This window comes from Hyperoodon ampullatus (assembly GCF_949752795.1).
Source record: "Hyperoodon ampullatus genome assembly, chromosome: 20".
In the NCBI taxonomy this organism is placed as follows: Eukaryota; Metazoa; Chordata; class Mammalia; order Artiodactyla; family Ziphiidae; genus Hyperoodon; species Hyperoodon ampullatus.
The window spans coordinates 2,516,814-2,536,410 of NC_136933.1; the positions used below are offsets into that span (position 1 = coordinate 2,516,814).

At 44.9% G+C, this 19,597-nt stretch overlaps 1 protein-coding gene across 6 annotated transcripts in view; it reads right to left on the reverse strand.

Moving 5' to 3' along the window:
• The window catches only part of PSD3 (pleckstrin and Sec7 domain containing 3), a gene marked incomplete at both ends in the record, with an annotated part of 563,129 nt that overhangs the window by 354,772 nt on the left and 188,760 nt on the right, over nt 1–19,597 (reverse strand). For 4 of the 6 annotated variants that reach the window (XM_079726463.1, XM_079726462.1, XM_079726467.1 and 1 more), the window contains one exon: nt 17,253–17,648. In XM_079726463.1, coding sequence (XP_079582589.1) covers nt 17,253–17,648 — 396 coding nt within the window. Of the gene's footprint in view, nt 1–17,246; nt 17,649–19,597 lie in introns of all 6 variants that reach the window. The other 2 variants (XM_079726464.1, XM_079726466.1) reach the window with 1 other exon arrangement.

The following is a 19,597-nucleotide window of genomic DNA, read 5'->3' on the forward strand; positions in this document are numbered from 1 at the left end:
CAAGATGCCAGAAAATTCAAGGCAAAATCCACCTTATACCAACTTCTTCCTTAGGTTCACTCTCCATTACCTTTTTTTTTTCTGGATTTTTGAATTTTATTTTATTTTATTTTTTATACAGCAGGTTCTTATTAATCATCCATTTTATAGATATTAGTGTATACATGTCAATCCCAATCTCCCAACTCATCCCACCACCACCACCCCATGGCTTCCCCCGCTTGGTGTCCATACGTTTGTTCTCTGCATCTGTGTCTCTATTTCTGCCATGCAAACCGATTCACCTGTACCATTTTTCTAGGTTCCATATATATGCATTAATATATGATATTTGTTTTTCTCTTTCTGACTTACTTCACTCTGTATGATAGTCTCCACATCCATCCACGTCTCTATAAATGACCCAATTTCATTCCTTTTCATAGCTGAGTAATATTCCATTGTATATATGTACCACATCGTCTTTATCCATTTGTCTGTCGATGGGCATTTAGGTTGCTTCCGTGACCTGGCTATTGTAAATAGTGCTGCAATGAACATTGGGGTGCATGTGTCTTTTCTTTTTTTCATGGCTGCCACGGGACTAGATTCTAGATTCTGTACCTGTAAAAGTTACCATTGGCCACATATGTTTGTTGGGTTTTTTTGAATTTTATTTTATTTATTTTTTTATACAGCAGGCTCTTATTAGTTATCAATTCTATACACATCAGTGCATACATGTCAATCCCAATCGCCCAACTCATCCCCACCTCCCTGCGGCTTTCCCCGCTTGGTGTCCATATGTTTGTTCCCTACATCTGTGTCTCAACTTCTGCCCTGCAAACCAGTTCATCTGTACCATTTTTCTACGTTCCACATACATGCGGTAATATATGATATTTGTTTTCTCTTTCTGACTTACTTCACTCTGTATGATAGTCTCCACATCCATCCACATCTCAACAAATGACCCAATTTCGTTCCTTTTTATGGCTGAGTAATATTCCATTGTATATGTACCACAACTTCTTTATCCATTCGTCTGTCGATGGGCATTTAGGTTGCTTCCGTGACCTGGCTATTGTAAATAGTGCTGCAATGAACATTGGGGTGCATGTGTCTTTTTGAATTATGGTTTTCTCTGGATATATGCCAAGTAGTGGGATTGCTGGATCATATGCTAATTCTATTTTTAGTTTTTTAAGGAACCTCCATACTGTTCTCCATAGTGGCTGTATCCATTTACATTCCCACCAACAGTGCAGGAGGGTTCCCTTTTCTCCACACCCTCCACCCTCTCCAGCATTTGTTGTTTGTAGATTTTCTGATGATGCCCATTCTAACTGGTGTGAGGTGATACCTCACTGTACTTTTGATTTGCATTTCTCTAATAATTAGTGATGTTGAGCAGCTTTTCATGTGCTTCTTGGCCATCTGTATGTCTTCTTTGGAGAAATGTCTATTTAGGTCTTCTGCCCATTTTTGGATTGGGTTGTCTGTTTTTTTAATACTGAGCTGCATAAGCTGTTTATATATTTTGGAGATTAATCCTTTGTCTGTTGATTCGTTTGTAAATATTTTCTCCCATTCTGAGGGTTGTCTTTTTGTCTTGTTTGTACTTTCCTTTGCCTTGCAAAAGCTTTTAAGTTTCATTAGGTCCCATTTTTTTGTTTTTGTTTTTATTTCCATTACTTTTGATACTCTCCATTACCTTCTAAACCTGTTGGGCATGTCCCCACCTCCAATCCTGACCTGGCACTTAAATAGATATTGATCTGCTTGTTACAAAGTTTATGGTAGGCCAGTATGTGAGACCCCAGCCTTCAGAATTTAGCAAGAAGTGTCAAGTCTTGAGCAACAGAATCTTCACTCACATTGCAACTGGAAAGGTCTAGAGCAGAGATAATTCTTGTAACACACAGTCACACACTCTGATCATTCAGCCAGTCACAGACAAATCTGCGTTCCTCCTACCAACCACTGCCTTAAAAGCCAGGAGTGCTGGAATTCTCTAGGTGACCTATTTCAACCAGAAGGACAACTCATGAGTCTCTAACAGCTGCCTCATCTGATGGGTCCCCCAAGGGACTCACTAGAGATACAAGTTCCAGCGGTCAGTGACTGTCTCCCCCTACCTGGGCCAGTCCTGAGCCTTCTGATTTGTAAGCTGCAGAGATAGTTTTTAACTGTCTTTTTGTTTATCTTTTAGCAGGAAAACACTGAAGAAATACAAATGTTTCCCTGTCATTCTGTCACCCAGAAATGCAGTCTTGTCCTGGGAAAGCCAGACTAAAATTTCCACACCTGCTAGATGTGCTCCTCTATTCAACAAGATGTAGACAAAGAACTTAGGAAACCAGGATGGATGAACAGCACTGAGAACCAAACCACAGCAACGCAAACATCTCGCACACACAGCCTGGCCAAAGGCCCTCCCTGCCCCAAAGGGATCACTGTCTCCAGCTCCAAGAAATTCATTCTCCATTTCTTCTCCTGGTGGCATCTCCATTTCAGCTGCCAGGGCATCCTTCTTCTCTTCCCCTTCAGGTTCTCACAGCTCCCATAACAACAGGTCTGAGACAGAGAAGCCCTAATCAAAGGTGACCAGTTCTGGATGAATACAAAACAAACCAATGTCAAGGTCAGTGGCTTATGGGCAGGACAATTTGCTACTTACCCTGAACACCCCATCACCCTTTCCACATTTAGGGCTCAAAAGTTAACACAGCATTCCTCAACTTGCTGTTCACAGCCTCATTACTCACTTGTCTTATCTTTTTGAAGATAACTGTCCCAAGTTGTTTAAAAGCGGAAGCAGAAATTGTTCAGTAAGATGATGGATACAGCAAGGTTGAGGAAAGACAGAAAAAGGAAGAGAATCACCATTTCCACGTCAAATACAAATGTCTTAAAGATGAGGACATGGAGGGATCAAGAGAGGAAGTGACTGGGTCTCAGGATCAGTAGCAGAGCTGGGCCAACGGAGGTGCTCTGGGCCTCAGTCCCCAGTGTCTCCCTGGCTGAAAAGCAGGGCCTCCACAGAGGACCAGCTGAATCAACAAAAGGGAGTGGCTTGTTGAAGAACATTCTGAGCGCAGAAACTCTGTTGCCTGCCCTGCTTCTGAAGACAGGCTGAAGGCATGCCGGGACCACTCGGGAGCAGACGGGACACACGATACTCACAAGGAGGTTGGGTAAGGTCACGGACACCAAACACTGAAGGGACTTAAAGACTCCACAGAGCACTTCGCAGTCTACCTGGCACTGTCACGTGCACTATTGTACTTCACACCTCACAGTGGTCCCATTTTCCAAGTAAAGAAACTGAGGACCAAAGAAGCTCCGCCCCGGCTCACAGCTGGTAAGCAGCCGGGCTGGCAGCTGAGCCCGTATCTTCCAAGCCCACACTCAGCACACCTCTCTGACGCTCCCTCAACCCAACGTTACTCATGACAAAAAGCCAAACACAACCGTACGCCAGTGGGGTGACTGAACCACACCCTCAGGCCAGCTACACAATCACTAATATCCCTGCTGGAACCCAACACAGGCTGTGCCTCCCTAGAGTGTTAGGACTGGGCATCTTCAGAGCAGGGTCAGCCCTGGCGTCTGCTGAGAGAGGCCCATGGCTCACTCTCCTGCAGGAACTCTGGCCTGATGGCAGGAACCACGGTGTGGCTGCAGCTGGCCCTGTCGAATGCACTCAGCTCTGGTGACACAGCCCAGCTGTGCAGGCGGGCGCCCTCCAAGGGGCTGCTGAACACTCCAGCGCTGTGCGGTATAGCTGTAGGGAGGAACCACGCTTCAGGGGGCCGGCAACTCCGAAAGAACTTCCCATCGTTTGTGCTTTCACACTGTAAGGCAGTTTAAAATTGGTCCCCAAAGAGCCGCACAGACCATGCCTTGCAAGGACACCCTAGGAACCATCAGGAGGTCCCTTCGGCAAAGTGGGACCACAGGGACTTCAGTTTGAATTGTTACCATTGGCACATATTCCTTTTGTATTTTTGAAAACTAGTTCAAAATTAAATTTAAAAGCTATAAGGATTAGCTGCACTGGAAAGTCATGCAGGCAAACAGAAACTGACTATTTAAACTATCTTAAATTAAACAAAAGCTTTAGAAACACTAATCTAGACATGAAACCTTTATAAAAGCAAAACAGGGGAAAAGAGACTCATTTACAAATTGTATGATTTTTCCCCTCATAGTAATGGGAAAAAAATAGAGCAATTCTTAAAGGAGCAAACAAATTGTTAGGCATTTTCACATATTTTATCTCATTTAATGTCCTCAATAACCACGGAAAAAAGACATCACCCACAAGCTATAGTCCAGGAAACAGGAGCTAAGGAGCTTCGCCCAGCCACTAACTCCTGGAGCATGAAGACAAAACGGGCCAACCTGTGAACATAGAAAAACCCAGTAAGAGCGGCCACCACTGCAGGCAGAGCACGACCTGCACCTACAGGAAGAACCAGAAGGAGCGGCCAGGTCCCGACAACGTTTCCACTGCACTCCCAGTGTGGGCTACGTGGCCCCTGTGCGGCACGTGAGCGCACAGCGCTGTTCTCCCCGTTCAAAGACGATGAAACCAACCTTCACTGAAAGGACTTGAGCATAAAGACGTTTTCACAGTGTTGATGGTTGTGTACCAATCCACCCATCTTCCTCCCTCCCTCTGTGGAGCCTTCCACAAAGGCTCCATCTGAGAGACGACCGGGGGAGGCGGGCAGGACGGGGCAAAGGGGCCACAGGCGCTGAGGAGGCACCGCCTGGAACCCCGGCACGAAGAAGCCCTGACGCGTTGACTGTGTGCGCGCGCCCACAAGTCCATGTTTGTGACCGCCAGTCTACAGGCCCAGGCCCTCTCACGCCTGATGTAAGGGAGAACGACGTAAACACAGTAATAGCCGTGCTTTCTTCACACTTGCTGAGCTCTGACTAAGGCAGGAGAAAGGCTGCTGAACTCGCCCACGCACTGCACCTCTGTTAACCCTCACAACCGCCACCCCGTGTTCGCTCCGGTCACCGTTCCTACTTCACGTGTGAAGAGACTGCGGGTCGGGGTAGTGAAGTAACTCACTAGAGGTCAAACGGTAAGGAACGGAGGTAAAACTTAAAGCGCTGAGACTATGACTCCTCAGCCCAGGCTCATACATACTCACCAACACACCAATTACACTCAGCTGACTACCCCAGACATCCAGGCCCTGGGGTTCTCACCGGCCTTGGGGTGTCCATGAACCTTTTAACTCCAAGCATCTCAAGAATGGAAGTAATATCAACGCACTGGCTCTGGTCCTTCTCCACCACCTGACCCTAGAGCTGCCCAGCATATGCCCTGGCCTGAACGTGAAGAGAGACCTTCCCAGAGAGAACTGTGGAGCTCGTTCCCTCAGCTCCAGATAAAAACTCCCTTTACCTTTTTTCTTTAGATAACTGACTAGTCTTTGAAGTTTCAAAACCAACGCCAGATTCTAAGACAGATCATGTCTCTACACTAACAGCACAGCCAACTTCCCTTTAGAGCAGTGATACACCAAAATAAGAGTGGGAGCCTTGCGCAGCAGTCAGAACGGACTCCACTGAAATGACAAAGCTCAGGCTGGTGACCTCCCGATGCCCGAAGTTTAGCAGAAGGCGGCCGGCACCACCCTGGGTGCAGGAGCGCTGAGCAACACCTGCTGGCCTCAAAGGGTAGCACAGCTCCATCAAGGGAGCATCTCACTGCCCAAACATCACAGCCCCGTACAAATACACCCTCCGCACTTCGGACACCCTTGTTTAGAAAACAATATACAGGAATTATCATTTTCCTGTTTCTTCTAAGACTTTCTTACAATGTTTTTCACTTGAAATAAAAGTTTAAAGTCCAAGGAATTTTCTGTAAGTACAATCACACATAATCCAGCACTGTCTGGGACCAGACAAAGAACATAAAGTCAATTCCAGTTACCTTTGTCAGCAAACAGCCTGCCCGTAATTTTGTCACGAATACAAAGAACATCCTCTGGTCCCATCTGTTTAGCAGAACTTCATCATCGGCGAGGGCTCTTTCAATGCATTTCTACAGCTGCTTCCTTCGGGAGCGCAGGCTGCTGCGCCCTGACTCGGCAGCGACATTCTCCCAGAACGCCACTGTCCCCTCAGGGCTGCGGGGCGAGAACTTGGAGGAGCTGAAGGAGTCCTTCCCCTTGTCCCGCCTCCCCTCTCCGCAGGCGGCCCCCCTCCAAGAGAGCTTCAGAAGTTCAGATCCTGGGAAGCCACGCATGACCTCATAAACCTCCAGCTTAACTCTTTAGAAGCCAGGAGGCCAGCTGACTACAGGGAGAAAGGACCACTGTGCTAGCTTATCTGGAGTGGTTGCTGCTTTTGTGAGAAAGAGAGTTTGTCCAACATCATTTGAAAAAGAAGAAAAAAAGTGCTAATCTCAGCATTGTTTTTCTTAAGTAGCACTACAGTTTTTGAGGTCCTACTTTTAAAGACCATCATTTCCTACAGCACACACATTCTGGCTATAAGGGAATGGCTGAAATAGGCAATAAATAGATCTGATTCATTTATATTATATAAAATTCACCTGTGTTAAATTCACACCTAATTTTATGTGATTTGTGTTTTCCTATTTTCTAGTTTTGTTTCTGTTTCTCTGCTATCCTTAAAGGAAAAGACTCATTTGGCCTTTTGTTCACACCCTGCTTTAGACGGCCAGAAGTGGACAGGCAACACTCACAGCTGTCAGACACAGGCAACAACTGCCACCAAGGCATCTGAGAAACTGGGACCTACAGGACTTGGGGTGGGGGGGCGGCGGGGGGGCGGGGCGGACGGAATGGACGCGCACCAGGCCTAACTAATGGATAACAGAGTCCACATCAGAGCTCCTGAAGGGAAAGGAGACTGGTTTCGCTTCATTTTTTTCCCATGCTTTCTCTTTAAGCTCCTGCTATTTTTGTTGGGATTTAGGACTTATAAGGATCAGGAGGTAAAATAACTAAAAATTACTTTATAAACAGAAGTAGATAAAATTCCATACTCTCAAAGAAAATGTAATATGCCCTTTCAAGAATGCCTTGGTTCACCCAGAAAATGATTATAACTTACTGTCCAGCAATTTTATACCTAAATATATATTTAGCCTAGAGAAACTCTCCACATGTGCACAAGAAGCCACTAATTAGAATGTTCACTGCCATGCCATTTAAAATAACAAAAATACAAGACAGCCAAAATGTTCATAACTAGGCAAATGGGAAAATTAGTTACAGTGTATATTCACGCAATGAATATTATTCAGCAAATAATTAATACACTAGGGCTTTATGAATCAGTAAGAATGAATTCGAAATGTTAAGCAAATAAGTGAGTTACAAAAGGAAACAAGATAGCACTTATATAAAGTTCAGAAACATGTGAAAGAATACCATATATTGTTTATGGGTTCACACCTATATAGGCACAATACACGCCCACAGGTCATGGTGACCTTTAGGAAGAGAACAAGAGAGATGGGACCACAGAGGCACTGGCTGCAACATTTTATTTCTCAAATTGGCTGGCGGGATGGAAGGTGTTTATTAACTTTTACACTTCTGGGTGTGTCTAGGACGTGCAGAAGTCGTAAAAGTCAACTGCATGATGACTGCCTTTCAGGTGGATTCAGTGGCCTCAATCTAGAAAATTAACACAACAGGAGGCAAAGAGATCAATAAACCCTCAACTCCCCACTCTCAAGCCCCCAATCCAAGCAGCTGTTCCTAACTCTGCCTCCACCTGGAAAGTCTCCCCCGGCCCATAACCGTGTCCACACGCCCACCAGGTCCTCCAAAGCCCACGCTGGCGTAGTCCTGGCCTCGGAACCTTAGTGCCCCACCCACTAGGCCCTGTTCCAGAGTGATCTGTGAAGTTAGCTGCCCCCTCTTTGGGAGACATCTAGTACCTAGTATAGAGCAGCTGCTAACTGAGTTCCTCATTCAACAAAAACTGGGCACCCAGCATGTGCTGGACTCTGTAACAGAGGTTCTCTGAGTCTTAAATCTAAACACTTGTGAAGTTCACTGCCCAATAGGACGGACAGGCTCAGACCTAAGTATAATATCATACGATGAACCCTAAAATAGTTGCTAAGTGAATGGAGTGTGAATAATGCACGTTTATAATTTTGTTTCACAATAATAATTATTCAATACCTCTTAATTTCTCTGTACTAAAGATTTCATATTACTACTCCTGACTAGAAAATGTTACCTTTGTGTCGAGGTGCAGCTGCTATGTAATTATGAAGAAAATAAACTATCATTAAAACTCCTCACCTTCAAGTAATCTAAGGCTCTTAGAATTATTATTACAGATAAACAACATCCTAAGTTGATCTGACCATGGTACACTCACAGCAGGTGACTTTGAGGAAGTTTTAAAGAGAACAGTTCAAGCAGTGTTATTACTGATAATAAGAGCCAACATTTTTTGAGTAATCACCAAGTGACGGTAAATAACTATCCCTTTTCCCAGATAAGTAAGCTGAGGTTTAGTAGAGATAATTCACAAAATATGAGCCAAAGCAGTCTGACTTAACCCACACTCTTCACTAAGAAACCATAGTTTCCTAGCAGGAAAATGGGTCAACCTCTATATTTCTAGAGCAGTGATGGGCACCCTGTGGTCACTACACCAAAGGTGACACAAGAAATCATTTCAAAGTTCACAGCCAGGGCCACTCACTTTTATGAACCTCTGTTAAGAAATTTCTCCCTGCCAGTAGCACAGTGACATATAACAGGCCTGGCCGCCAGCCCCCCACCCCCTGAGAACAGGGACTGTCTTACTCAGCTTTGTATTCTGCCTTTAACAGTTTCCGGTGCTTCTCAAACTTTAAAGTGCTCATGAATCACCTGGGAATGTGTTAAAATACACATTTTGACTGAGCAGGTCAGGGATGAGGCCTGCATTACACATTTCTAACAAGCTCAAAAATGAGAGGCTGACAACTTAGGCTGACCATGAGCATCTTTCCACGAAAAGCTTCTGAAGCTGTCACTGCCTGGGTACCACCCTCGACCAGCAGAGTCGTAATCTGTGCAAAGCGTGGAGAGTGCCTCCTAATTCCAGCTTCAGAGAAAAGTGCCTGGGGACAGAGGCCCAAGCACAAGGGCATGAGATGCTGTCAAGGCATTTCTCTAACATTTAGACGCTAGATGGTTTAGATGGAGTTTACATTAATCCTCATTAGCATGCATGAGAAAGATTATGTTCAGCTCGCCTGGCACCATGGCCCTACAGTACTGAATAGCAGGGCTCTGCTAGGAGCTTGTGCCAATTTAATACAGTTTACAGGAAGCGTCTAAGACGCAGGGGAGAAAAAGAGAAACAAGATTAAAGCACTGGAAACATACCCATTTGGGGCTCTGATAAATTGGTACTTCTATGTAAAAGACTTTCAGAGAACTTTATTTGGAGAAGGTCTCTGTCTTTTTTCTTCCCCAGCGGATCAATGGATAACGTTTCCCATCCAATGTTGCAAGTCTTGTGTTAAGTGACCTCTGCTGAGAGAAAACGTTATTGCTTCCTTTAAAAGTTAAATATGGCACTGATATATGAATAGAAAGATTGCTGCATCACCCTGACCAGTTAAAATAACCGCCAATCCAGTTTTTATTTAGAGCTATGATTCTCCTTGTAATGACATGTAACTCCAACGTCCTCTATCATTTGAGGGCTTGCCATATAGTCGTGGATGAAAGATCACTCACTTAGCCAGCACCCCACAGCACTCTTCACACCAACATCCTGGGCACTACTTTGTATGTCTTAAGGTTTAAAGTACATAATTAGAATGCTTCTGGGAAACCCTGTTTCAAATCCAGGACCACTTCCTGAAGTCATCACCGACTTATACAAGAGACCCCAGCAAAGAGGGAGAGGCCAAACCCCCAGAACCAGAGCCAGGCCTGCCTGAGAGGACAGCCACACTGGCTCCCTGACGATCAGACACTGCTGGGGACTGAAGGCGAGCACCGAAGAGCCGCCCGGGAACTCCCGTCAGAGGCCTACGCCCTACCCAGGTGGCATCAGAAAGCCGCACGGGCAGCACCCAAGGGCTCCCGTGTGCACCTCTCTCCAGCCCGGCCTCACCCGCTCCTCACCCTCCCAGAACTCACCGCGAGCCTCCCCTCCAAATGGTGACTCGAGTCTCTGCATATGAAGGGTCCTCCCTCTCCTCAAATCCAATCTGGGTAAACAGAACCCCCTGGGAGGTGCCCGCCTACAAACCCTGCTGCTGCCCCCAACTCCCGCTGATTGTTTCCTGACTTGGTAAGTCATCCACACTGGAAATCTCACAATCACTTTGATGCAGCCCCCATGTCCTAGATTCAAACACTAACCAAATCCTTGCGTCTTTCCTGCTTTATCGGGCTTTTTCTTATTTATTTTCTTATATTCCTTAGACTATTACTCAGACTACTGCAAAACTCATGATAAAAATACATATCCACAAACTAGAACTTAGCAAATTCTTACAACAGAACTGTACACTGGGTGATAAGGTTATTTCCATTTTACCAGTAAGGAATGGGAGCTTCCTAGAAGTGAAATAACCTACCAGGAGCAAGCAGCCAGTAGAGAGGATGATCTGGCCTCCTGTCTTCTGATCCCAAATGCCCATATTTATGCCACCCCACCACCGTACATTGAATTTGATTCAGGACGTCCAGTACCAGGTGTTTCAGACAGCTCAGAGGCTGACCCAGGGCCTGAGCAGGCGGTGGACTGGCATACAACTCTTCTCCAGGTTACCACTGTTGTTCGTATTATCATTATTTTACAGTTATCTCCTACTACATGCTAGGCATTGTGAAACCACTTGATTTTCTATTCTTGATTTTTTTTCACTTAATCTCATTTGCTTTTGAATAGGTGTTATTCATTCCATTTTACACTTGGAAAGGTTCCCAGATTTTCTGTAACTTACTCAAGATCACACCCCCAGTAAGTACCGGAGGCAGGATCTGAACCCAGATATGACCGGCTCTGAAGCTAGGAGAGCCCCTGCCCTCAGCAATGAGCAGGGGCTCCTTTGCACTTAAGAAAAAAAAAATCATCATCACAACTGCTTCAGGAAGCTAGAAAGAGAAAAATGAGAACCTATCTTCTACAGAACAAGTTTTAAAACATGAGAGAAAAGGCCTGAAGAAATCACCAGAGCAGCAGGAATGAACCTGAGAGGCAGGAGCTCCCCACCTGGAGGACACAGGAGGTCAGTCAGATCCCCCAAAACAAGTTCACAAGATCAAGGTCTTTTCCTGTCACCAGCTTAACTAATGTCACATGATTTTAATATTTTACATTATACTAAAATACCTGCAGGGAATTCCCTGGCGGTCCAGTGGTTAGGACTCGGCACTCTCACTGCCGGGGCCCAGATTCAATCCCTGGTTGGGGAACACAGACACCACAAATTGCATGGTACGGCCAAAAATAATAATTAGTTAATTACTTAATTAAATACCTGCAGGTTTTAAGTTGGGATGTCAAAATATATTTGAAATCGCACTTCAACAAATTTCTCTAGGTACTAATCTTGCTTCATGTGACTTTTCCTAGACAGAAAGACACTAAAGAAAAAGAAAAACAGGAAGAAAAAAGATACTTCCAATGTCTGCACTTAATTTGCGAAAGGGGAGAAGGCAGAAAACCCGCGACTACCAGCTGGAGTGGACCCAACTGCGCGGAGCACTCCCCAGGCCAGGCGTCAGAGCTGCACACAGACGTGATCCACCCGCTCTGCGGGGCTCCTCGGGATCCTGAGCGCTCTCCGAAAGAAAAACTGGGAAGCCGAGTCGTGGAGTATACGTATCTGCTACACCAAAAATGTCATCTTAAAAGGCAGTTGTGTGTATTTCAGAGAATCAAAAGAGAAACTCCTGCCACATGGCTGTATTCGCTGTCCCTTTTCCCATCTGTCCAAACCCAAGCTCCATAGAAATAAACAATATTCAGCCCTGCTAATGGTCACAGTGACCACATTTGTGCCCTGCAGGCTTCAGGTCAGGACTTACTGACTGGAGCTGCAGTCTTCTGCTGATGGGCCGGAGAGGGAGAAGCACCCAGACACAAAGGAACCCATTGGCCCTGGGTGTCTGTAAGTCTCTACTGATCCTTTCTAATTTTGGAGCCACGTGACTGGATTCCACACAGCACCGCTGAACCCGCTAGCTAGCCTCAGTACTCTGCAGCTGGACCACCAAGGGAGGGGATGCTACTCTGTGCTCCTTCATTAAACTATTGTGGTACATTCACAGGGTGAGCTACTTCCGGATTGGCATGCGGCTCTCTGGTCAACATCAGTGTTCAGAGCACCTGGGAGAATTTAACTATTCCTGCCAAATTGATTCCAGGATCTTAAGAGGTGTTTTCAGCTTATAATAGCGATCTATTTGATACTGCAAAGGTACATAACCCTTTAAAAGACAGAGTCAGGGCTTCCCTGGTGGCGCAGTGGTTGAGAGTCCGCCTGCCGATGCAGGGGACACGGGTTCGTGCCCCGGTCTGGGAAGATCCCGCATGCTGCGGAGCGGCTGGGCCCGTGAGCCATGGCTGCTGGGCCTGCGCGTCCAGAGCCTGTGCTCCGCAGCGGGAGAGGCCACAGCAGTGAGAAGCCCACGTAATGCAAAAAAAAAAAAAAAAAAAAAAAAAAGAAAAAGACAGAGTCGGCACACATACTCTCTACAAACGTCCTTTCCAACCCTATTCTAGAATATTACAGATTTGAAGTATTTTCTTCTTTGACTTAAGTGGAGCTCGGTCCCGCTCTGGCCACAAAGCCTGGCTAAATCCAGGCCTGGGAGGTGCTCCTGAGAGGGAACTAAGGTGTGCTGAAGTGCCACAGGTCCTCCTCACCCTCCCCAACCACTCCACCTTTCTTACAGGAAGCAACACAATTGAGAACAGTGTCATCCTGTGTTCAAAAGAAATCACTGTCAGATACCGCCACTAAAATAATCTTTAAGGATGTAAAAGCATATACGGATATAGAAAAGTATTTAAAAATAAACCTAGGCAATGTCAAGCAAAAATATTTTTTGTTTTGAGATCAAAAATAAATAGTCTCTGGAACCTGACTGCCTGGGTTCAAATCCTGGGTGGGCCACTTACCATTTGTGTGACTTTGAGCAAGTAACTCAACTGCTCTGGGCCTCAGTTTCCTTATCTGGAAAATCAGAACATTAATGTTCCTTTCTCTTAGCTTATTATGCGAATTAAGCACCATGTCTTTACTAAAGAAAGAAAACCTATGGAATACATATGATGCATAGGACATAAGATGGTGTTTAGAGACAACCTAAAGTAATCTTATAATACTGTCTAACACTTTATACATCAAAAGCAGTACCTCAATAGGAATGGGCTTAATTTTCCTGGTTCAAGTCCAGCTAGAATCAAAGCAGCATTATCAGCACAGATTAGTCTTATCATTCCCTTCCCTTTGTGCTTTCCTCAGAGTTCACTTTATCCAACACACTCAGACCCCCCAGTCCACTGCCAAGGAAACACGAGAGACCAGTGAGTAGAGGTGGAATGCTAAGCACGTGCACTTGTTTTATTTATCACTTCTGCTGTGTTGTTTTATCACAACATTTATTAATAAATGAATTTTTTCTCCTTGAAGCCTAACACTTTGGCCTTGAATGCCTAACAGATGGGAGTCAATCGGGGTGACAGTTGTGCAGTCAGCGTCCTAGTCCGGACTTCCTTAACAGACTCAGTACCTCTATCTACTCCTTACCTCTGCAGAGGGATGTTTTAATGCAGAAGAAATTTTTAAAAGCCTGATCATTGATTACATTAAAAAAATTATGGAGACAGGTTTATTAACAATTTGGGAATTTTTTCCCTTTTTTTTTTAACATCTATCTTTACTGGAGTATAATTGGTTTACAATGGTGTGTTAGTTGCTGCTTTATAACAAAGTGAATCAGTTATACATATATATCTGTTCCCATATCCCTTCCCTCTTGCGTCTCCCTCCCTCCCACCCTCCCTATCCCACCCCTCCAGGCGGTCACAAAGCACCGAGCTGATCTCCCTGTGCTATGCGGCTGCTTCCCACTAGCTATCTGTTTTACGTTTGGTAGTGTATGTAAGTCCATGCCACTCTCTCACTTCGTCCCAGCTTACCCTTCCCCCTCCCCGTGCCCTCAAGTCCATTCTCTACGTCTGCGTCTTTATTTCTCTCCTGCCCCTAGGTTCTTCAGAACCAATTTTTTTTTTGTTTTAGATAACAATTTGGAAATTTTTTTCTAACACCAAACACATACACCAACAACAACAACAACCACCAGCTCTACAACTACCAACTCATGGCCTATGGCTCCATAAATATATGGCATGAGAGAAATTAGATCAAAAGAAAGAATACAGATATGAAACCAGGCAGCCTAGAACAGTCAATGTACCTGGTCTAGGAGTCACGCAATTTGAATTCTGGTGCAAGATCTGTCACCAGGTAATTCTATCCCACCCAACTGGGACTCAGATTCTTTACTGTAAAATCGGGTTGTCTAAGTCCCCCTTTAAGCTGGAAAATATCATTATTCTTCATCCCACGATTCCTCTGGTGCTACAACTTCTCCAAAGCACCAAGAAGGCAGAGAAGGTAGAGAAAAATATGAAAATTATTCCAGATTCCCTAAAGTTTCTTAGAATGATTGAGCCCATCCTAATTTTTAACCATGAATCACCAAACAAAAAACCTCCTCCACCTGTAACTGCTTATTATCTTATGCCAAGTCCAAGAACACAAATGGCGTGCCCTTGCCAAGCTGGTCTGTCCACATCACTAGCAGTGCTCAAAGAAGGGTGAATGACCACCGGTCAGGAATCATGTGGACAGTGCCAGAGCCCATCTCTAACATGCTTCTCATTCAGTACTGGAATTCGGTCTCATGGCTGGGCAAGATCTCATGGTTTGACAATGCAGGTAACACAGATGAAACCTTATCTCAAGTTGGCCTGAAGTATACCACTGTCCACATCTGAGATGCTAAAATACTATAACCTACCCCAACACTCTCTCTTAACTACCCAGCTCTGCCCTACTAATGACTGGCACTCACGCTGGCCCCAATGATGGCTGCTTCCTATTCTGAGTCTGCAAACCACACCTTTGATAAACCTTTCACCTTCCTGTTCTGACTTGCTGATGTTTATCTCTTGTCTTTACTTACTTATCTTTCCTGTGGCTTCCGCAGCAAAGCCTCTCAGCCAAAAACAACCTCAGGTCCCCAACAACTTCAACTCACTCCAGAAAGTTGGATTGAAATTTCAATGAAATTGTCTGCATTTTACCACAACTTACAGTTACCCGAGATGATGGTGAAACTAAACAACTAAAGTAGCACCATCCACCCAGGGACACCCCCCTCTCAAGGATGTCCCCTCAGAGACACCCCTCTCTCTGGCCCCTTCTAGAAACACCCCCTTCTCAGGGATGCCCCCCTTCCCTCAGGGACACCACCTCTTAAGAGATCGGGTATAAATGTGGGTTTATCAGCCAGTTCTGATTCACACATTTGCTCCAGCTTCTACTTGGTACCAGGTACTGTGCTAGGTGCTTTAATCTATATTAACTCTTTAAATCTCATGGCCACACAGCATACTAAGTATCATTAACCCCACTATGCAAATAAACAAAGGGGGTTTCAGAAAGAATAAGTGGCTTGTCCAAGAAATTCAGACCAAGGTCTTCTGCTTCTGAGAGTTGTGTGATCCAAGAAGACAACCAACATCCATGGTCTATTTCACATGGAAATGCATAGCTGCAACGTTACCATGTGCCAGTCTTGAATGTGCTCATCCAATGAACTATAAACCTATAAACTGCTTATAGGAAACACTTAACATAGAACAGACTGATCATAAAAAAAGACTTATTAGAAATTTGTAATATGGGAACTTCCCTGGTGGTGCAGTGGTTAAGAATCCGCCTGCCAATGCAGGGGACATGGGTTCGAGCCCTGGTCTGGGAAGATCCCACATGCCGCAGAGCAACTAAGCCCGTGTGCCACGACTACTGAGCTCGCGGCTCTAGAGCCTGCGAGCCACAACTACTGAGCCCACGTGCCACAACTCCTGAGCCCACGCGCCTAGAGCCCGTGCTCCGCAACAGGAGAGGCCACCACAATGAGAAGAACGTGCACCACAACAAAGAGTAGCCCCCGCTCGCCGCAACTAGAGAAAACCCACACTCAGCAACGAAGACCCAACGCAGCCAAAAATAAATAAATAAATTTATATATTAAAAAAAAAAGAAATCTGTAATATGTATACTGACTTTTAAAAGAAAACAACCACTGACATTTCTTCATACAACTTTAAAATAGTTTATCCCCATTTAACCGCCCCTGCACCTCCCCAAACATGTGAATTGACACATTTTAATTCAGGAAAAACATATTAATACTAAATTCATAAAATGATTAAGAAGTTTAGCATGCTCTGCCCACTTATGGAGATGCTGAAGGACAGGTAAATGACCCTAGAACGATGAATAACAAGAGATGAAATGCTGGATAATCCACAAAGAGACAGGGAATCACTAAATGACAGGTACAGCACATAAAACCTACATAATTTGTGATTTTGTGTTCTAGGGAGACTTAAATCCGAAAGGAGAGAGAGAAAATAAGTATTTATGGCGTTAACCAAGGGATCAGCTCTACCAAGCACCCATATAATTAGATCCTCCCCCACCATCTCAGGAACACGAAGACTTCCCAGCAGAATGGGACCTCACAGAGCAAACGGCCAAAAGAGATTAGAGTGACCATCAAATCCAACACCCTCAACTTACAATCAAGGAATCTCTGGCCTAATCAAACAACCTGCCCCAAGTAATCAACCAATGCCAGTGGCAGAATGAAGGCCAAGATCTCCCAGTGTCCTTTTCCCAGCACCAGGCCACTGCTACCAAAGCTGCATCATGGGAACTAATACATACTCATCACCCACAAATATTTGTTCAGGATCCAATTTACATACGGTAATATAAGAAATACTGCCAAATAGAATGTCCACAGGTTGCCAATTTGGCAAACCACTAAATTGTACTCTACCTGCCCCCAAAACCCAAATTACTTTTCACTCACATCATTCACTTATATCCACAGAAACCAGCCAAATGCTTTTCAAATATGTTCCACAGTCAGATTTCCCAAAGAAAAACTGCTACAAAAACCACCAGCACAAAATTAAGAGAATGGGACCAGTACCTTCCCCAGAAAGCAATCTCTGGGGTGCCTTTCGCGTAGGTGGAGTTACTGGAGCCACTCAGCCCACTGGTGATCCCATCAGAATAGCCCATCACTATTCCACCATCTGCGGAGATGCTCAGGACGTCCTGCTGTCCTCCCACTGATGTCCTCTCCAGGAACTGACCGCCTTCTTTAATGCGCTGTTGTATCATTGGAGTGAGGGGCACTTCAAAGCTGAAATAGCTATCAGGCTCTGAATATAAAGTCTCCAAGGACTCAGCACTGTAGTATAAAGACGTGTTGTCCAAAATGGTTTCAAACTGGGAGCTGTACACATCAGTGGAATCCTCTGCACAACCGGACCCAAGGACATCATCATCTCTGGCCTGAAAGGGCTCCTCTTGCTCAAGAATCCTGGAAAGCACACAAAACGGACGAATCTCAATATTAGGTTATTTTTTCCCCCTCCAACCATAGAAAAAAGGGAACATTCTATAGAGCTAACACTTGTATTCAGTGGGCTTATGTCAATACATTTGGGAAGGAAGATATCGTAGAAACATATTCAGGCTGAAAAAACTCTTTAGCATACGTATGCTATGCTACCCTCTACATAATTTAATAGAGTTTTGAACTAGTTCCTAATATGTGAATCAGGTCCAACGAGTATTTGAATAAAATGTTAAAATATTAAATTTTCATCTAGCCAACTAAACTCCACAAATCCAAATTAACAGCTACTATCATCCTTAATTTTAACAGAAAGAGATCATTAACAGGTAAATGACCTGTTAGAAGATAAATATATTGTGTAAACTTAATGGACTAAAAATACACTAAACTTTCATCAGTCTATTAATATTTTCTGATTTAAATAAGACCAAATGCCCTCAAGAAGATAAATATTCTATAATCCAAGGGCTGTCCCCTGGTGATGACAATAAGACAGCACTGCAGAGAGAGTTCAGGTCCAGAAACAGCCAGCCAGTAAACGACCTTTAAAAAAAAAGAGCCAACAAACGTGTTTACTACAAGGCTAACCAAAACAGTGACAACCTAGAAAAAACGTACAAGTTAATATACGTGGGGCGTTCATTAATTAATATGCAGCATGTTCTTCAAATATTAAAAATGAACATTAGAATAACTAAATAAAATTTTAAAACTCAGTAAGAGAAGGAAGACAAGAGACAGAAAAACATGGAGCTGAATCTGGATGTGCCAATTACTAGCTGAGCCTCAGGAACAAAACAGAAATAGGAATAAAGCTACCTGGTAGGTAACCCTCATTTCTAGGTATTACCAGGATTCACATTCAACAGTGCAGTTGTCTCTGCTGTTTTTAAATTACTGAAGGCCTACCCCACACCAAGTACTATTCTGGGTTCTACCTCTAAATGGCTCCTCAGGGCACTCGCAGTCAAACAGGAAGCTCAGGAGGAGGCCCCTCCTGACCTCTGCTCACCTAGTTCCCACCTTCCCCCGGGCCCCAGGCTCCAGCCACACGGGGAGGAGGGCGGGCCGAGGGTCACATCTTAAAAGGCACCTGGAGGCTCCTGCTTCGCAGCGTACAGGACGCACGCTCCATTAGCGACAGCTGTCCTCCTTTGCCCAGGTGGTTCCCTCTGCCTGGAATATCCTCCTCCCCATTCTCTGCTGGGCAAACCCGTATTCATCCCTGAAGTCTCAGCATAACTATCACTTCCACAGAAAGGCCTTCCCCAAGCCATCAACCGAATCAGCCTCTCTCCTGCATTCAGACTATTCTTTCTAGGGACCTCCCTGGCGGTCCAGTGGTTAGGACTTCACCTTCCAATGCAGGGGTGAGGGTCTGAACCCTGGCTGGGCAGCTGGGATCCCACGTGCCTCGCCTCGGGGCCAAGGGGCCAAAAGGTGAAGCAGAAGCAATACTGTAACAAACTCAATAAAGACATTAAAAATGGTCCACATCAAAAAAAACTTAAAAAAAAAACAAAACTATTCTTTCTAGTATGTCTCCCTTCTCCTTTACGGAACCCAGCACAATTAGAGGTCCCATCATTATTACTGTGTTGATCTTCAGAAGTAAACTCCATGAGGTAGTGACCTCAGGCCATGTCTATTTTCCACTGTTTTTTTTTTTTTTTGCCCTCGCCGCACAGCTTGCATGATCTTAGTTTCCCAACCAAGAATGGAACCCATGCCCCCTGCAGTGGAAGCACAGAGTCCTAACCACTGGACCGCCAGGGAATTCCCAGGGCCATGTCTATTTTGAACATTCCTTTATGCCCAGCATCTCTAGCCATATCAAGGACAGAGCAGACAACTGAAAACCATTTGTGGAAGGACAGGAAGGGAAGGAGGGCGGGAGGAAAGGAGGAATG